This window comes from Brassica oleracea, chromosome C3 (assembly GCF_000695525.1).
Source record: "Brassica oleracea var. oleracea cultivar TO1000 chromosome C3, BOL, whole genome shotgun sequence".
NCBI lineage: Eukaryota > Viridiplantae > Streptophyta > Magnoliopsida > Brassicales > Brassicaceae > Brassica > Brassica oleracea.
This window is the reverse complement of record NC_027750.1, coordinates 61,430,115-61,449,872: the sequence shown is the minus strand read 5'-3', so window position 1 is coordinate 61,449,872 and position 19,758 is coordinate 61,430,115. Positions and strand designations below refer to the sequence as shown.

The 19,758-nt window shown below is 32.2% G+C and overlaps 2 protein-coding genes and 1 long non-coding RNA gene across 5 annotated transcripts; 2 read left to right on the top strand and 1 right to left on the bottom strand.

Moving 5' to 3' along the window:
- Positions 1-1,737: 1,737 nt before the first annotated feature.
- Positions 1,738-3,882, top strand: LOC106334325. The gene is made up of 4 exons (XM_013772627.1): positions 1,738-1,799; positions 2,697-2,757; positions 2,845-3,347; positions 3,433-3,882. Exons 2-4 carry the CDS (start codon positions 2,700-2,702, stop codon positions 3,682-3,684), a joined length of 813 nt encoding a protein of 270 aa, XP_013628081.1. The 5' UTR covers positions 1,738-1,799; positions 2,697-2,699; the 3' UTR covers positions 3,685-3,882.
- Positions 3,883-4,194: 312 nt separating this feature from the next.
- On the bottom strand, positions 4,195-6,803 carry LOC106328067 (serine carboxypeptidase-like 29). Its single transcript, XM_013766424.1, has 10 exons — positions 6,454-6,803; positions 6,084-6,191; positions 5,914-6,009; positions 5,733-5,825; positions 5,575-5,660; positions 5,241-5,504; positions 5,028-5,161; positions 4,871-4,966; positions 4,679-4,784; positions 4,195-4,599 (listed from the first exon to the last, which is right to left on the bottom strand). The coding sequence occupies exons 1-10, from the start codon at positions 6,713-6,715 to the stop codon at positions 4,411-4,413; spliced, it is 1,434 nt and encodes a 477-aa protein (XP_013621878.1). The 5' UTR covers positions 6,716-6,803; the 3' UTR covers positions 4,195-4,410.
- Positions 6,804-12,357: 5,554 nt separating this feature from the next.
- On the top strand, positions 12,358-13,300 carry LOC106333317. 3 transcript variants are annotated; one of them, XR_001268337.1, is made up of 3 exons: positions 12,358-12,637; positions 12,740-12,966; positions 13,075-13,300. It is a non-coding gene; the product is annotated as an uncharacterized LOC106333317 (long non-coding RNA). The 3 variants fall into 3 exon arrangements; XR_001268339.1 differs by having other exon boundaries at positions 12,740-13,011; XR_001268338.1 differs by having other exon boundaries at positions 12,740-13,016.
- The last annotated feature ends 6,458 nt before the right edge of the window (positions 13,301-19,758 follow it).

Below are 19,758 nucleotides of genomic sequence, written 5' to 3'. Positions count from 1 at the left end.
TAAACCCTAAACCCTAAATCCTAAACTCCACCATTTAACTCTAAACCCTACGTTTGTGACTTTTGATAAAACATTAAGTGTTATTTTTGTGACTTTTGATCTTGAGTGCTAGTTTGGGAACATTATCTTGATTTATTCCTATTTTTGTCTTTTTCTCAAATAAAAATACCAAAAATAATAATTAGAAGATGAAGAACATCAACAAGACTCATGATCGCTCACGAGTCACGACCGTGGAACGGGACACTATCGAAAGAGAAGGTTGAGTAGTAGCTAACGAATTGAACCACCACAACAAGGGACAGGAAGGCGAACACTACGCCTGACTGCCACCACCACGAACTTTCCTCATGAAATTTTTTTTTTTTGATAAATAAAGGGTTAAACCCGGGTCTATTAAAGACACAGACCTAACCCCCGGGTGGGAGGTGCAACCCACGGATGGATCCTCTCCCGGGTATTCAAATGGGCCGTAAGCATGAGCCAATATCCGCGTGGCCACATGTGGAGCTAATAATTTCGCACTAGTTCCTCGTGAAAATTGAAAACTCAAAGAGATTCACGATGATCTGATGGATTGAAGTCGCCTTGTTGTGCAAAAAAAGCCTTCGTCTCCAAGAGGTGTCAATGTTTGGGCATTGTTTTCTTGATTTTCAGGTGAGAATGGCAAAGGCTGATCAGAGAGTAACAAAAGGAACATATTCAATGAACAATAAAAGCCCCAGTGAAGTCATCATTTATGATTTTTTCAAATAATATGTGAATATGTATATTTATTAATTTATTTGATACAAATAAGATCAGATATTAATTTGTGTTAGTTTTACAGATGAAGTACTGTAATGGTGCAAAGAATTATGTATTACATAGTGAAATTATGGCTTCAAGAAGAGTGACTGTGGGCACATATGGATGAAAAATGTATATGATATGTTATATTTTAATTTTTTTTGGTCATGTATTTATAATTAGATTCTAATCCGCGCGGATGCGCGGATATTGTTGTCATTTTTACTACAAAATTTAAATTAATAGTAATGTAACTGATTTTATTATTAAAAATAATGTTATATACAAATAGGTGAAATTTATTTTTGTTACAGTACTTTAAACCTTCATCACTATATAATTTTCATAATCTATATTTTAAACCTTCATCACTAACCTTCATCGCTATGTTCTACTATTTTTATATTTTTATAACAACGTTTTCTGTTTGAAATAATATACGGGATTTCAAAATATTGTGTATATATTTAAATGCAAAAACTTATGTAAATATGTTTACAATACATATATAATATATAGATATACCCACGGTTATGTAAACCAAATATATATTTGTAAAATAAATGTATTTACTATTTAAATATATAATATTTACCAAACTATTGTTAAGATCTTAGTCACAAAATCTACGATGTAGGAGAATAATACTTTCAATTTTCTTAAATATTAAGTAATATATATTAAGTTTCTAGTGAATTGGTGTAACAACATTTTTATAGTAATTTTCAAAAAAAAAAAAAAAAATTTTATAGTAGATAAAAATAGGACTAGATTAGATTCCTGCGTTAAGCTGCCTACGATGTCGTTTAACCTTACCACTTGGAAGTCTCTCGTTGATCAACGAGAAAAGAAGGAAAAGGCATTCACAAAACGGCTTCGTTTCAAATTAAGTAGCAATCCGACGCCGTTTACGTCACCGTTGGTCTGAGTGGGTTTCTAGAACTTTCTATAAAATCACGACGCAAGCTTCTTGCGAGTGTCACTCTCCTCTCCTCTCCTCTCCTTCTCAGGTAGCTTTCTCCTCCCTCCTTCATAGCCGTCTCTCTGTTTGTTTTCGCTTATCTTGCTTTCGTTTCTCCATTGATTCTGCTTTGTAACTTTGCCTCTCCCGTGCAACAAAAGCTGAACTTTGATCTACGTATAGGGTTTCATTTTTTTTATGTCTTGGATCTGAATCTTTCTTTCGGTTTAGTGTTCCTTTGCTATCATGTTACTCTGGTGTAGCTTAAAGCTTCTTGGTTGACCATTTTTTTCTCGGAAAGTAACCAACTTTTTGCAAACTTCGAACTTCAAACCATGTTTCCGCTTTGCTAGTTAGCTGTTGTCTCTGTGGTGTCTCTATGCTTTTGCCTTATCATATCGTCTCTGTGAATGTCTGACCTGATTATGAAGCAACGATGCTGAAGCTTTAGGGTTTTATTTTTTTGTTTCTTAGATCTGAAGTCATCTTCCGGTTTAGTGATTCTTTGACGTCGTGCTACTCTGTCTTAGTCTAAAGCTACTCTTTTGATGTTTTTCTCCCTGAAAGTTGCAATCTTTATGCATAAATCGAACCTGAAACCATGTCTTCGCTTGCTGTTGGTCTCTCTCTCTCTCTCTGATGTCGCTTTATATAACTTCTTTGTGAATGTCTTGTTGTGCTTGAGTCTCATGGAAAGCAACAGTCTTTATACTCTGAAGTAACGAACTTGAATCCATGTTGCCGCTTGCTAGTTAGGTGTGTTGTTTTTATGTTGTGATGTCTCTCTCTCTCTCTCTGATGTCGCTTTATATATCTTCCTTGTGTTTGAATCAGATGGAAAGCAACAGTGTTTTTACTCTCTTAAGAGAAACGTCTTTGGTTCCGCTTTACTTGGAGAATGTGTTATGGAACATTAGTGTGTGAGCAAGTTTCTTATTTGTTGCAGAAGATGTCTTCACGCTGTCATCCAAATTGCCAACGTGCAGCTGCTGCCAAAGAAGAGGATGGTAACTTTCATTTGGTTTTGCCTGATTGTTACTATATAGATGATGCATTTGGGAACTCATTTATGGTTTGTTTTCTCTGTCTTGTAGATTCTGCTGAGAGAGCTGCTACGGTAGCAGCTAATCTGATCAGCACTGCGCGAGTGATCCTCAAGCTGGACCGTGAGTTTACTGAGTACTCAGCTCAGTTCTTGGTGGACAACGCTCTCGTCGAGAAGGTGCCAAGTCAAGGTCCACAACGCTCCACGTGTAAGGTCGAGGACTGTCTTGAGTATCTGGTGAACATGGCTTCTCCCAAGACCGAGGCCGAGCTTAGAGAGATGGAGAAACAACAGCAGCGACGCTCCAAGATAACTGTCAAGGACTGCCTCGAGTGCGCATTCAAGGAAGGGATACCGAGATATGAGCATTGGGCTCATTTGGGATGTGTGTCCCCTGTTCCTCCTTTTGCTTCTCTCATACCTCGAGTTCCCGTGAAAGGAGAAGTGATTGAGGCTAAGGAACTGAAAGACGCGTTTGAGTTGTTAGAACATGGACCTGTAGGAGCAAAGCTGCATGTCTTCAGTCCTGAGATTGATCTTGTTGGAGAAAATGTACAGTGCCCTCTCTCCCTCTTTCTAACTAGTTTATATATTGATAAGAGCTTTCATCGAATCTTTGTTCTTATTGTGTTGGCAGGGAGTTTACCGTGGCCCGTCAAGTAACGGAACAAGCTACGTGGGACTTAGAGACGTGATCCTAGTAGCAGCGGAGAAGATCAAAGGAGAAGCAGTTGGGACTGTGAAGATTCGCTACAAGAAGAAAACTTCGTTCATGAATGTGTCTTTGAGTCAAATGTTCACCAGACTAGCGCAGAGTGGCGACGAGTCTCAGACCATTGAGCCCACGGGTCTTCTTGTGGACTTCATCGTCCTTCGCTTGTCCCAGTGAAAACAAGATCGTGGTGAGTATCTTAAGTAAACAGGATGTTGAATGATCTTGTTAAGTAAGTGTCTAGTGAACAATGGTATGTAATAAGTGAAGTAATCATGAAAACCTTATGCTAGTAGTTGTTGTGTGACTTTTGTTTGTAGTCCTGATCGGTTAAAGCTTTGTTCTAGGAGACTCGTATCTACCAGTAAAGATGTTTGTGATGAGAACTTTCTTATGACAAGTTTATTATCATTTTGTTAAAACTTGCGCTACCAATCATCATATCCCTCGTTGCATGCCACTTTTGAAAGTTATATTAACATGCAGGGGTAAAGTTATATACCATAGTTTTGTATAATAATTTTGAGTTACACTTTCTCATTAAACTAGAACAGCATATAGTTTATTCAAAATACCATTCTCGCTTTTTTTTTTTTTGGAACGCAAATTCATTCATAAATCTTCATAAAATATTTTATGTAGAACTATGGTTTTTAAATAATATTATGCATAGTTTTTTTTTTTAAATAACAAATCCATATTTTAAATATATATATGAATTTGATGGTATGGCTCACAAATGGTAGAAGAAGCTTATTATAATCCTCAACATTAAATGTTTCAAACAAGCAACCAGAAGAAGAAAAAGAACCAATTCAAACAAAACAACTGAAACTCTTATTCACTATTCTCCCCTTCTTCTCCATTCAATAACTGAAAGCTTCTGACTGAGAATCCCACTCATCACGAGTCACTAACGAGGTCAGACATGTCTTTGCTGATGTTGCTCTCGGGTGTCGACAATGGGGTTCCAGATATAAAAGCCTTGAAGAGCGCAAGAGCCTCCTTTGGTCTATGCAAAGGAACTTCATGGCCAGCACCTCTCACTGTCACAAAGTTTAGACCAGCATACTGCTGAGTCCACCCTCCCACCTAGTTTCAAATCATCACTACAGGTTTCAAAAACATAAAGACAAAGATTCTCAGTTTCTCGGTTGAGTTTGTTTTATACCTGTCCGTCTATGTACCAAGGACCGTAAGGACTCAATGGACGAAGGTTTAGTGCATCTATGCTGTACCGGGTTGCTGTTACTGGTACAACAGCATCTGCGTCTCCACTGTTAACCAAAGAATAAAACTACTCTAACCATCCAAACGCCATACTGAACTAAAAGATCACACACTATATAGAGGAGAAAGAGACCTGAAAACCCAAATGCGTAGACCAGCAGCTATAAGCTCATGGTAAATGTTTAGAACCGAGGAAGAACAGTCTTTCCAGTGTTCATTCACTACATCACTGCAAGCTCTCCGGATCAGAAACTGTTACAAAGCCAAAAGCTTTCTTAGGCTAATATTACCTGCAAGTATCCCATTTGGATGGTGCAAGTCCTGGCGGGACATGGAGAGCTTCTTGAACCTCTGGAAGATTGAAATACACTTTAGAGTGTTTCTCCGTGCAAGGATCATACTGTTCACTCACACGGCTAGTCCTCTAAGAAAAAACAAACAATGACATTACTTCAAAACCCTTACTATCATCTCCATCAAAACTAAAATTTAAGGTAACTTACTGGTCTTTTCTTTAGCAACATTTTTGTCTGGGAAGCATTCGCAATACATGCTGGTGTGAAGACGCTGTACTGGTCTATGTTACCTATCTCCTTGTCCGCTATCTCTTGAATCTTATCACACGCTTTGGAGGAGTGAATAAAAGATTCAAAACCACACTGAAGCTTCAGTAAGCTATATGTTTGGTCGGATATAAAACCCAACGACCAAATATACTGGAAAAGACCAAGCCTGTCATGGAAATCATCCATCAGACCGTTTCCTACCTGTAAAACAAAACATTCATCAAAAGAGTTTTATAAACCATTTAGATAAAAATAAAGAGGAGAGGCTCACCATGTAGCCCTTCAGATTGATAGTGTTGTCGCCAGAAGCTTTGTTATGTCTTACAATGGCTTGACTCAGCTGAGGAATGTAATGTCCTAAAACAATCAAGTGAGAGTTTAAGTAATTATAAGGCTAAAACGTGAGGTGAGGTTTGATATTTTTTTTACCAGCATAGCTCTCTCCAACTATGTAAAACTCTCTTCCTTTATACTCCGGATAACGCTCAACCCATTTCAGGAGAAACTTCAGTGAGTCTTGAGCTGTGGAAAATCATAATAAAACTCGCTAAACAAAACAAGAGGATCTAAATAGACAATGAGGTTAAGGAGGTATAAATCATCATATTACCAGTTCTCTTATCACCGTTGCTACGCAAATCGGAGGAAGTGTTTGAGTATGAATAGCCAACTCCAACAGGTGCATCAAGGAACAAAATATTCGCAGCTGCAAAAAAAGAAAAGAAAAGAAGTTCTAAGCTTTTTGAATCAGAACACACTGCAACATGTTACCATCATTACCTTGGTTCCAAGAATATTGGTTAAGGTAAAGAGTCTTCCCATCTGACTTAATGTGAAAAGGTCCTATCTCTTCTGCTTCACCAAATGCAACAGATGAACATCCTGGTCCTGTAAAGAGAGGAACTTTATTGAAGCTTTTCCATTTTTTTGGAATCAAAACAACATAGTGACAGTCATAACTACAAGAATCTACATGAACCCAAAAAGGGCAATCACGTGTACCATGCTAAAAGCAACAATAAGTAAACGAATCAAAACCAAAGTAGCTACAAGACAATCTCCAAAAGTAATTAAGATCTATATCATCATAATGAGTTGAGAATCCATTGAGGTACTATTGACTAAGACGTAAAGGAGAGAGCTTTCGAACCTCCATTGAGCCAGAGAACAAGGGGCTTGGAGGCAGCATCATCGGCGGCTTCAAAGAACCAGTAGAAGAGTGCTCTTCCCAGTTTCTCGTTAGTAGTAACAAACCCAGAGTAGTGAGCGAAGTCAACGTTGAAGTTCTGACCCGGCAACTTCGTGACCTTGTCCTGTTCTTTCTGAGACAAGAGAGCTTCACAGATACACAGATGGGTGATCGCTAAAAGAGCGACGACGACAAAACAAGATCCTCTGGTGGTTTTAGCCATTGTTGTTGTTCTTTGTTAACCTTGCACAGTTGCACAGGATCATTTGTGCATTTTTAAAGGCTGAGAGATTAGAAAGCACGTGGAAGATGACGTCACAAGCGTACTTGACTAATCCCCAAAGATTCGGACCTTTTTAGTTCATTCATCGTGCGTGTGTGTGTGTGGTCGTCATAAAACGAATGTGGCGTTAAACAGTAAACGCGGTTGGTCAAACGTGCGAACGCAGAAAAACGTATGGCTGCGTTTGCGTTGGGAGATGGTTGCGTGTAAGAGGCAGAAACTGTATGTAGATGTGTGGAACAGAAGCAAGTGCCAAATGGTTTCACGTGTTTTCTGCTATTGGACCGTTTCCAAGCAACCTCACACTTCTCAACGAAATTATTGCTTTCTTTGACAACAACAAAAACAAAAAAAAACTGAATTTATACCATTCTTTACGTTTGGTAAGGTAATATCAGTCCATGGCATGTGAATATTTATTGTGTTCCAAAAAAAAAAAAGGCATGTGAATATTTTTTATAGGCTAAAATCCGTGTTCGAAAACGCGGGCGAGTTGACGATTACTCGGATGCGTATACGGTAAGCGGAGCATGGCCGCAGCGAAAAGGGTCTGATCGGGTGCTCTGTGCGGTAAGGCGAATTGTTTCCGCGTATCCAGTGTATTTGTGAAACGCGGGTGCCTAGATCCAAAACGTTTTACGCAATTAAGCCCAAGATTCTTTGGTCTGAATCCTAATCGAAAGCATTTGTCACGAAATCAAGAGAAAAAGTGAGAGGTGGAGAAAAAATCCAAAAGGGATTGAGAGTTCCAAACAAAATAAAGTTGAATCTTGTTCCTGCATCGTGTATCTTCTTCTGTTTCACGAAACCGAGGAAGAAGAAGACTTATTTACAAGTTTACCATTGAGTAAAAACAAAAGAAATATTAAATAAAATAAAAAAGTAATGTAACACTGTTCAAACTCTAGATAAATTGAATCAAACCACATTACTGTCCACTACATCGCGTTTACTACTCAGTTATCTTACAAAAATTTAATATATAATATGCCACATTGGTTATATAGTTACATACTTACATATACTCTTATATATATATTGAAATGTACATGTAAAAAAGGCTTGAAAACTAGTCCCCGCGTACTCCCCGTTTAATTTCCGATTTTTCAGTAACTCGGCTTGGACCAGCCGTCCGACTCACGCCTAGCGTAGTTTTGAACATGGCTAAAATGAAGAATCTTGTGTCGCCTTTTATTTTGAAAATCTTTATCTTTCATTTAAGTGACTATAATTGGAGCCTTCCTAGACGATGACTTGATAAAAGCTTGAGGGGTCCTGCATTATCGAAGATTATTTGTGATTGTTGTTGCAGTTCGTAGCATCCCTCCTTTAGCTTTACTTTTTGGTTTTTAATTATTCTTCTTTTTTGGTTTGGAGCAAAAATTATGTGGTGCAGCCGGGACTCCAGATGTATTCACAGTTTCACACTCTTATTATATAACTGCTAAATGTAAACTATAACCTTAAAATCACCTTGTAGCTCAAACAGATGACGCCGATGGAATGGATTATCTTAGTCGTGTAAAGAATATCAACTGATTAAGGAGACTTTGATACACACTCTTGTAGGTAAAAGCCCAAAACAAATGAAGCAGAGAGGCTAGTATGAGATATTTATGGGATTTTAAGTTTGTAACGAATCTTTATTTGGGTAATTAATTATATCTAAGGTAAATTTGGATAATTTTCGGTTTAGTAAAAATACAAAGTTAACTAGAAGAATAATGCTCTCTGTGCTATTTTCTCTATTGCGGATGTCAAGATAAACTGTAGGTTGAATTTGCCAAATGACCAAATTTGAAAATGAAATTAAGTGGAAAGTATTGATTTTGACATTATTAAGTCCATAACAATTATGTCAACTTCTATCCGGTACTATTTTTTTTTATTCAAGTTGAGAATGATAGTGAGAGAAACTGATGACATCAACAATTTAACACCCTACAATTAATTATCACACGTAATACAACAACACCACACTTTTGTTTAAGACATAAATATGCATCTGATTTTTCTATACCATATCACTAAAATTAATATGATTCAAAGTCCACTCACATCTAGTAAATACTAAAACTTCAAACCTCAACTCCTAAATACCAAACCCTAAACTTTAAACATCACCCTTTCATCTAAATAGTAAACCCTAAATCCTAATTAATAAATCTTAAACCCAAATATAAACCCTAAACCCAATTATCAAAATCTAAAAATAGTATATAATATTATGTAATATTAAACTAAATCCAAACTTAATTTTTGAATAGTATAGGACTCCAATCCAACACACAACTCCTCAATGCTAAACTCAGACCTAACTTTTGAATACTAAACCCAAAAATGCTATCATTAAACCCAAACCTAAACTCCCACCTTCTAAATACTAAACCCTAAACCCAAGTATATACTCTAAACCCAAATAGAATGAAGCAAAATACATAATATAGTACAAATTGGTGAGCGAAAAAGAACATTCCTTATTAATCGTCAAATGGAACATACATAATACGGTCAAACTCAAATCTCAACCCCCGCCTTCCGATCTAAAGTTTTGTCAAATGCATTAACAAAAATGTTAATAAAAGGCATTAGGAATTGTAGAGATGTTATATTCATTCTAAGTCACACTTTCTCTACAATTCCAAAAAGCTTAGAGATAAAGTATCAAAAACAGTAAACACTGTTTTGTCTTACTAGAAAAATGAGATAGATAATCAATACGAGTTATCTTATCAGATGTATTAATTAAAATAAAACAGTAACATTTTCTAAGATTTTTAGACTGATGGTTGAGTTTCAAAAATATCTTGGACCTTTCGGTGAAAGCATACTAGATTAGTAATTATGTTTCGAGATAAAAACAATAACAAAAAAAATCACGTTTTTACTCGTAATAAGATGTTGCAACTATTTGCTAACCGTGTTTTTTTACTTATAAATATATGTTCATGCTACTTAATATTCTCTATAATATATACGTAAATTGATTGAAAGTTTGATCAACTAACACTAATTCTATTAAACACAATTCATATAGTTGTATTATAAGTTTGGATATGGGTTTGATAATTATTGTGGGTCTACATTTTAATATATATAACCAGTGGGTTGAAACCGGAATACCTAAAGAGTTACAGCGTCCCGTGAAAATAAAATAAAATAATAACCTTCATAAAAACAAAACAAAACTATGCTTAGTTTTACTCCGTACATCACTCATATCCTTTGCCGGCAAGGTTCACCACCGTCTTGACATGGATTGACCCATCTTTGATCTCCAGGTACACGGCGGTGAACAGGCAAAGAGAGATAACCAGAAGGCTGTAAAGGGCAAGCTTGAATTCTGAAATCGTCTTCGTCTCCCGAGCTCGCGAGCCGCAATAGTCACTACTGCGAGTAACGACGTCGTTTAGTCAGTTACGGCCGGATTACACTTTTAATTAAAACTAGGTTCTAATCTGTGAAACTGCGCAGATGTTTTTTCATATTTAACATAGTAACATTTATAGATGACTAGGTGTTTTCCTGCATATGGTAAGTGATAATTTTTCCTAATTTTTCCTGCACCATGTGTGATAATTTTTTTAAAAGTTGAATTATATTTAAAATAAAATTTATTAATATTATATATTTTATTATTTTTGACTAATATTTAATATAAAGTTGATTATTTAAGCATAAAATTAAAAAAAAATTGTTTATTTTAAATTACATTTAGTAATATATATGTAATATATTTAAAATTCGAATCTTAGATAAATTTTTTATCTATTTATTTTGGTTAAATGTATTAAATCAACTTGTATAAAATTACTAAAAATCATATAAAAATCATATAGTTATTAAAAATTATAACAAAACAATATTTATAAAATTTGTAGATATCTAAAAGAAACTAATAAAATTACGATTAACTATTTATTAATTTTTTAAAAAAGATGTAGAAAATTTTGAAAATATTAGTAATAAAAATTGTATAATTATAAAAATACAATTAAATAATATATTTCAAAATTTATAATGCATATTTCAATATATTTATTTTAGTGATGATTTATAAATTATTACCATATTTTAAGTAGTTTAACAAAATTATAAATCAACATTAAATGTAATGTATTAATTATTGTCATATTCTATAAAGTGTACCAAAAATATATATCAGTAATAAATGTGATTGTCCATGTCATATTAACTATAAGCCATGTCATCAATCATGTTAGTTATGTCATCATTTTTTTTGTAAAAATAATTGTAGATAGGACATGTGGCAAAATCACTTCCCAAATATAGTCTAGGGGATTGACAATTTTTAATGTTTAAACAAATGTTCACTATTTATATTGCGTTTAGAAGTTAAAGCAATTGAAAAATACATTACATAATTTATTTGTTATTTGATCATATTTTAATATATGAACCATTTTCAATTGTATTTGTTTATAAATATAATTATTGAGTATACGTGCGTATGTTTATACGTCTATAATAGTTTACCAAATATATGTTATTTGTTTCAAAGTAAGTTATATGAAGCAATCACCTAAAACATTTTTAAAAAGAATTGTGCATCTTAAATTTATATTAATATTAAAGTTGAGATTTTTAATTTCAAATTTTAGAATTTATTTTGTATAATTTGCATCCCCTAAATTTCATCAATGAAAATCTAAATTATCAACTTTAAATTTATTTGGGATTCTATAAAATATATTTTAGTACACTATAATCGTATTCAAAAAATTTAGCATATATTTATCCTCATTAAAATACTTAATACATTTATGTCTATTTTATAAAATGAATATTTATAATTAATAAAATATTTTAAAAGTGAATATATATAACAAATCTACTTAGGGATTGTTATTGGTTTGTGATTTTAAAACTAAATCATTAAATTGAATTTTTTTTAACTCAAATGCAAGAGATAAAGCTCCAGTTTACAAAAAGAAACATAAAGATATAGGCCAAAGCCTACAATAGAAAGCATCAAAGAAAACAAAGGCCTACATTAATTAGCCCTAAGGGAAGGGTTTAAGAGTTAACCGAAGCAACCTGGATGAGATTATGTAACCATGATGGGGCTCCCAATGCAAGGTAAGAGTGGAGCCGTCCATGTCGCAGAACACTCTTTCCTATCTCTCTTACCACCTTGATTCCACTTCAAATGCTATAACTACAAATTCCGCGCATAATGCAACAATTTGACGAAGTAAGCATTGGTACCTTGGCCATCTTGTAGGATTCTGAATTGAGTCCACTAACCTTTGAGAATCAGTACCAATACTGACCGCCTCTAACCACAAGTCTCTCAAACTCCTACGAACCCAAAGCAAGCAATTCATCTCTGCCGATAACTTATCAGGTGATGGAAGCAGAGCATCCCTTGCATGCATACCAACATCACCTCTATGATCTCTTGTGATCCATGCTCCCCCTGTAAGGTGCCTATCATTCCTCCAATTCGTATGAAAGTTGCATTTCACTATTCCTGAAGCTGGAGCCACCCACTTTCTCGGTACTCCAAGATCGTTTGACATTAAACTGAATTTAAAAAGAGTTTTGATGATATATAGTTTCGAGACATTAAAAAACGACCACATACATTTGAGTACAGATTTTAACACTCACAACTTTTAACAACCAACTTTTAGCACTAGATTATTTTAAAACATGTAACTGGAAGTTTCTTTTGGCTTGGAAATCTTTTTTCATGTAATGACTGTCTTAGCGAATGGCAGGTGTGCTGTTGGGAACTGCTATATCCTGCGTAAAGATCATAAATATGTTGTTAAGATGTCAGCGAGCTATTCAACTGAATGAAATACCAAGTTATGCACATATGCTTTCTGGTCACGAGTACAATTCTTCATTATTTCCCTCTTTGTTATTAGCCATATCTACATTAACAAATCGAACCCAACACTGTCCCTTATCATGTGTATTTATGTTCCCATGTAGCGTTTCGTAGAGGCCAGTATATCTATCTTCTAAGCTGGGAAAAAAATGGGACAAGCTGGAAGCTGAAGTGAAGAAACATGTTCCTCTTTTAGCTCCAGAGGCTTTGGCTTTGTTTACTTTTTATACTATTTCTAACTATCGTTTTTGAAAGTATAGTGCAAGATAGGATGAAAAGCTAGATGGACATGCAGGTATATATGAGCAAGTTTTCCAGTGATATATTCAAAGTACGGATGAGAACGTGACGCAAATCATGAACAAATAAATCATTTGTAAGGTGGTGAAGCTCTTTTTTGATCTTCTTTTTAACAACTTATCCTTTGTCCTTTTGACAGACAATTTACTTTCTCGGGTGGTTTTGGGTGTGACGTTCGAAGTTGAGAATGATAATGTTGACTACAAAAGGGAGAGTGGTTAGGAGTCCGAAAGAGGACGAGAAGAAAAATTTCTCTTAAACCTAAGTTAAAAGGATTTCTTCGTTAAAATGTATACAGTCTTCTTTTTCTTTGTTGGACAACCCCATAGAGTATATCCTTTTCAAGTTCCAAAATATATACGAGTTATTCTTGGGTTTAATCCGTAGGGTGAATCTCTAGGTTAACTAACCAATAGGATTTCATTATTTCAAATTCGATATCTTTTAGAAAAGGAAATAAAATATTGTCAAGTTATATTATGTTTTTAAAATAAAAATATTAAAAAAAAAGTAGTTGCAGAAATTTTTTTTTAATTTTTTCTAAAAGTCGTCAGCAAAACACTAAACCCTAAATCATAATCCCTAAACTCTAAATTCAAAACCCTAAACCCTTGGGTAAACCCTAAACCCTTGGATAAACCCTAAACCCTTGGATAAATCAAAAACTCTAAATCAGAAACACTAAACCCTAAAACCCTAAACCCTAAATCTTAAACCCTAAACCCTTGAATGTTTTAGTGTTTAGTGTTTTTGATTTAGAGTTTAGGATTTATCCGAGGATTTAGGTTTACCCAAGAGTTTAGGGTTAACCCAAGGGTTTAGGTTTTAAAATTTAGGGTTTAGGGATTAGGATTTAGGTTTAGTTTTTTCTTGACGATGTACGTTAAAAATATTTTTTTTGTAATTACTACTATTTTTTATTTATTTCATTTTATCTTTTAATTTTAAAAACATAATATAACTTGACAATATATATTTTTTCCTTTTATAAAAGATATCAAATATAAAATAACACAATCATATTGGTTGGTGAACCTAGAGGTGAACCCAGAAGTTCACCCCAGGAGGTGAACCCAAGAATAATTCAATATATAATTTGAAAGTTGGTAGAAATATTGTATACACTTTGATCTAATACAAGTTTAGCTGTTATCCCTAATTGCTTACTACGTCCAACTCTTTTTACGGTTATATTATTGATCGCAATATCGTCGGAAAGTCGTTGGTATATACCGACGAATTTCCGACGAACGTAACGGTTATATATTTAATCGGAATATCGTCGGAATTGCGTCGGTATATACCTACGCACATCTTTGGTGGAAAGTCGTCGGTATATTTTTTGTTTTCGTTGGAATGTCGTCGGAAAATCGTCAAATGTGTCCGACGACTTTGTTGTCCGTCGGAACGTCCGTCGGAATATAGCGTGTTTTCTTGTAGTGCCTCTCTATTTTAGGTAAACTATAACTATGTTTTTTTTTAACTTGAGAGAAATTAGATGCCATGAATTTTCAGTTTATTATGGATTTATTATTAATTTTCCTCACTATTTCCCTGTGAGGAGAAGCGAAGAATGAAGTATATGTGATCTAATACATCCTGGAGGTACATGTTTAAGTAATATTAAAATATAAAACTTACAGAGAAGATCTATTGTTTTATAATTTAGTCTTCAAAATTGTTACCATTTTTTTTGCTTGAAACTTTTTTTTATTACAAACTTCAAAATTATAACTTCTTTGCGACAAAATCAAGATTGGACATTTCAATAAATGTCACGTCATTATTGTATTAACAAAGTGATCCAATTGGAGTTTGTACATCAGTGACCAAGAGTGATTGTTCAGATATCCGTTCGGGTTCGGATCGAGTATTGTGAATTTTTGCTATTTCGGTATAGAGGTATAGAATCTATTCGGGTATTTTTACATTTCGGGTCGGGTTCAAGTATTTTAAGTTCGAATTCGATTATTTCGGGTCGGATTCAGATATTTATATTTTGAAAGAAAAAAAATTAAATTTCATTATTTAAGATTTTTATATTTAAAATATGTGTTTTTAACTTAACTGATTTTCTAATTTTTATTAGAATAAACTATTAATAGATTTGAAAATAAAAAATTTAAAATAGAAAACACTAATTTAGTGGTTATTTTAAAATTTTGGATGCAACTTTTGTCAATGTAAGAAACAATAACTTGATATAAAGTGAGTAGCAAATGATTTTGTCCATAATTATATGTATATTATCTGATTTTAAGCAATGTGCAGAATCAATATAAATATTTTGAATAAAATTAGAGAAGTAAACTAGAAATATAGAGTCAAGCATTCATATATTTTTGGATATCTAGTGGGATTCGGATATTACATCTTCGGGTTTGGTTTGGATTTCAGTTCAGGTATATTCAATCTTTCTTAATTTAATACCCGTTCGGATATATCCGTTTGGGTATTTTGCTACTTTTATTCGAATTGTGGTTCGGATTTTTTAGATCGGATTCAGATGTCGGGTAAAATGTCTACCCATTATGGTGACCATGAAACTAATTTCATGTAAGAGAGAACTAGCATAAAAATTAAAAGGAAATGATAAGTGATCAAAGTAGAAAGAAAGCAAATGATGAATATTTTACCGAACAGTTGTCAGGGGTTTAGCCAAAAAAAAAAAAGAAGAAAAAATATTGAAAAATGCATAACAGATATAAAACATATTATAATTTGGACATGTGTAGCATATAGCCAACATATGATCAGGGGCGGACACAAGTGTATGGGTATGGTAGGAGGGTATGGGGTCCTGTGCCCCTTGCTCTTTTTTTGTTTTTCCTCAAATTATTTGGTCAAATGTAATTTTGTTTAGAGGAGAATATTAAAAGTGCCCCCCAGTCTAATTTTATTTTTGATACTTTTAACATTGTGCCCCCAACTACAAAATATGTCTATATGAGTGCCACTTTCTAAGTAATGATGTGAGGATTTATGAATCATACTCAAATTGTTAAACCTATACATGCTATTCGAGTTAAATCCACAGTAACAATGATGTGAAAATTACAAATCATACTAAAGGTTTTTCAAAAATCATCTTACATGAAAACATATACTAAAAGTTTTATTTATAAACAAATTTCAAGGCGACATAACATGCATGCCAACATCACTAATTAAAATGGCAAAAAAAAAATTATAAGGAATATAAGAGAGATCCAACTAGAATTTTGAAACCATCATGTCTTTATTATGAAGTGGAGACATAATTAATTGGAATTTGGACATGCATGGTGGGTATAAACCCCATTTGATGATGTAGGGAAACATATATAAATTATATGGTGATAGTAAGTGATCTGAGTTAAAATGAAACGAGTAATAATCATATTATCAAATAGTTCCAAATCTTTTTTTTTTAAGAAAGGTTTAATAGTCCAAAATCTTTAACAATAAGAATAGAAACATGTTGAAAATTCATAATATATATAATATTCAATGCGGTTTTAAATTTTATAAAATTAAAACAATTATTCCTCTACTTTAATTTCTACATGTAGAATGTACCTAATTTGATGAGTAGACGTCTAGGTATTTTTTAAAAAATTAGTTACATAACTAAATACAAATCAAATGCATGATTTACTTATATATATAATAGGAAAATGATTGTTTACTACACGAAGTATTGGCCATATCACATGGCTAAACATGCAAAATATACTAATGTATACTTAGCTACATGAAGTATATGTTACGCATGACAACATCCCTCAATTTAATGATGTTACGTAGTTAACATCACGAGTTTAATTTCATTCATCCAAAAACTGATGTAGATGTGAGAGACCATTTAAATATCTCGTTTTATCAATTAAAATATAACCGACCCGACTGTAATTTAACTAAAATTAGATTTTAACCCACCTTTTAAAAGTGTAAATTTTATTTATACATATCTTATATACAAAATCAATATCTTTTAACATTTTTTGATATGTAGTGTTTTAACATTTTTATTTTAGTGTATTTAAAAACTATAGAATTATATTATTTTTATTTATATTAAATATGAAAGTTATATAAGATATTATGTAATTTTGTTTTTAATTATTTTAATATGTTTTCTTATCCACTTTTAATAAAATTTCTATAATTTTTTTTAATAAATTGTGTGATATATAATTATTTGATAAATTTTAATTATAAACTTATTTGACATCAGTTTATTGACTCTTACATTTTATTTGCTTATTTGATGTTAATTTAAACCAAACATAATTTGGCGTATATAATTATTTATTATATACTTAAAAGAATAAAATAATCTGAGAATAAAAATATAATATGAAAGTTTTACTAAGTTTAAATAAATGTATTTTTTGTTTATGAAAATATAAATAAAATTGTTCATCAATTTAATTAATTTTATATTAAAAATAAGATGTTAGAGTCAGTAAATTGATATCAAATACTTTTTATAATAAAATTGATCAAGTAAATATATATCATACAATTAATCAAAAACTACATATATTTTATTAAAATTTAATTACAAAAAGATTAAAATAATTAAACAAAATTAAATAATACCCTATATAACTTTAATATTTAATATAAATAAATTGTATAACTTTAAAACACTACTTATCAAAATTTTATAAAATATATTGATTTTATAAATTAGATTTTGTTAAAAATATTTTTATGTTTTTAAAACGCGGATCAAAATCTAAATTTTGTTAAATTATTGTTAGATACGCCATATTTTAATGATAAAACGAGAGATTTAAACGGTCTGTGACATCCATATCACTTTTTGGATGAATGAAATTAAACTCGTGATGTTAACTATATAACATCATTAAGTTGAGGAATGTTCCTATGCATAACATATACTTCATGTAGCTAGATATACATTAGTATACTTTGCATGGTTAGCCATGTGATGGTCAATACTTGGTGTAGTGTATAATCATTTTTCCTATATAATATAACCTATATATTTTATAAACATACACAAGTATATGGAACCATCATATCTTAGCTATATTTCTATAAACAAAATTATAAATTTATAATGCTTTTATCAATATATAAAATTAATTGAAAAATTAAACTGAAGTTAACAATTTATAAGTTTTGTTCATATTTTTATAATTTTTGGTTCAAATCCACGCATGTACAAAAAGAGCCAAAAACAAAACTTAAAATAAATTTTCCTATATCTGTCAAAAGCCAAAACTGGCTTTTACTCATGGTCAATCGTATGTTATTCCCTCACATGTTACAACCAAAGCCAGGATGACAATCATTCAAGAAAAAGGTTTACGTCTTCTAAAATTAAAGAAAATAGTCTACAAAAAAACCAACAATTTAACATTGTTCCAAAGTAAGTAAACAATTTTATTTGCCATTGAGTTAAATATTTAGTTTGTTTAGTTATTAAAATTTTCACTTTTGAATTTTTCTATGTTTAAGACATCAATGATAGTACAATCTCTTCACCCCCACATGCCATAACAAGAATCACAACCAAGGCTAATTAAGGGGGGCAAAAGTACAACAGCCCTATATTTAAACTTTTGTCAACTTTATATTAATATTTAATAGCCCAATTTCTTTTATAAATTCACATAGTTACATACAAAAAAAATTAAAAATTAATAAATAAAATTGAAAAAAGTCCAACAATAATTTACGTAAATATTTTTATTTTTATCACCGAATATAAAAATATTCAAAATATTACTGATTAAATTTTTAAAAAAATTAAATAGATATTGAAAACAATTATCCTAGGGGCCGTTATAGCGTTGAGCAGACTATGATCACAACTTAACTGTTGTCTATAAACTAATATGAGATATATTATAATTAATGATTGCTATTACAACATCTCCAAGCTTACTTTTTTTTATAGAAATTACAATTACTGGTCCTCTCTACCATATTATTAGAGACTAATAATCTCATACATTAGTTAATTAAACGGTTACAATGTTCCTTTAGATGCAATAAACACATTCAACTTTCTAAAGTTATGCATGCAAATCATATTTTTTTTAGTTTTACATAAACTGCACAAAATTCACAAAATCAAAAATTAAACTAATTATTATATTGCAAAACACCAAACAAAAATATCAAACTTAAGATCAAAATATAATATAACTAATAAAGTCTAAAAACCCACAAATGAAAAAAAAAATCACATTGTAATTACACATCAAAATAATACATATTTATAGGCATTATCCGCGCGTAGCACAGAAAAAAGTTCTAATCAAATTAATAAGATAATATACTGGGGGTCTAAATATATGAAAAGCTATAAGTTAACAGTCAATAAAATAATTAGATTTGTGTTCTGTAAAGATTATTTAATCATTAATAAAGATAAATTGTTGAGATATTATGAAAATAATAAAAATAGACAATTAATAAACTTTTTTTAAATGATCCAACTTAAATATTTATACATGAACTTAAATATTACACCCTTTTTGTTTGAACAAAGTTAAATATTTATTGAGGAATCAAACCAGATTCCACTAATCCTGATTCACAAATTCGTAGCTATAAACACTTGTGCACATCGATATGTTCATCCGGTTCACCGTGTTTAAAGAACGGTTACATCCGGAGGGGAGAACTCTTGCTCCCCAACTGCCTCCACTATATGTCACCGGAAACTACCTCCGGTGGTGGTGTGTACAAGCTATCGCTCACCCGCAAACCACAACCCGGTTTGCTTACAAGAAGAAAAGAATAAGAAAAGAATCCCTAGAACTCGAGAATGAAACCTCCTCACTCTCTCTGTATCTCTCTT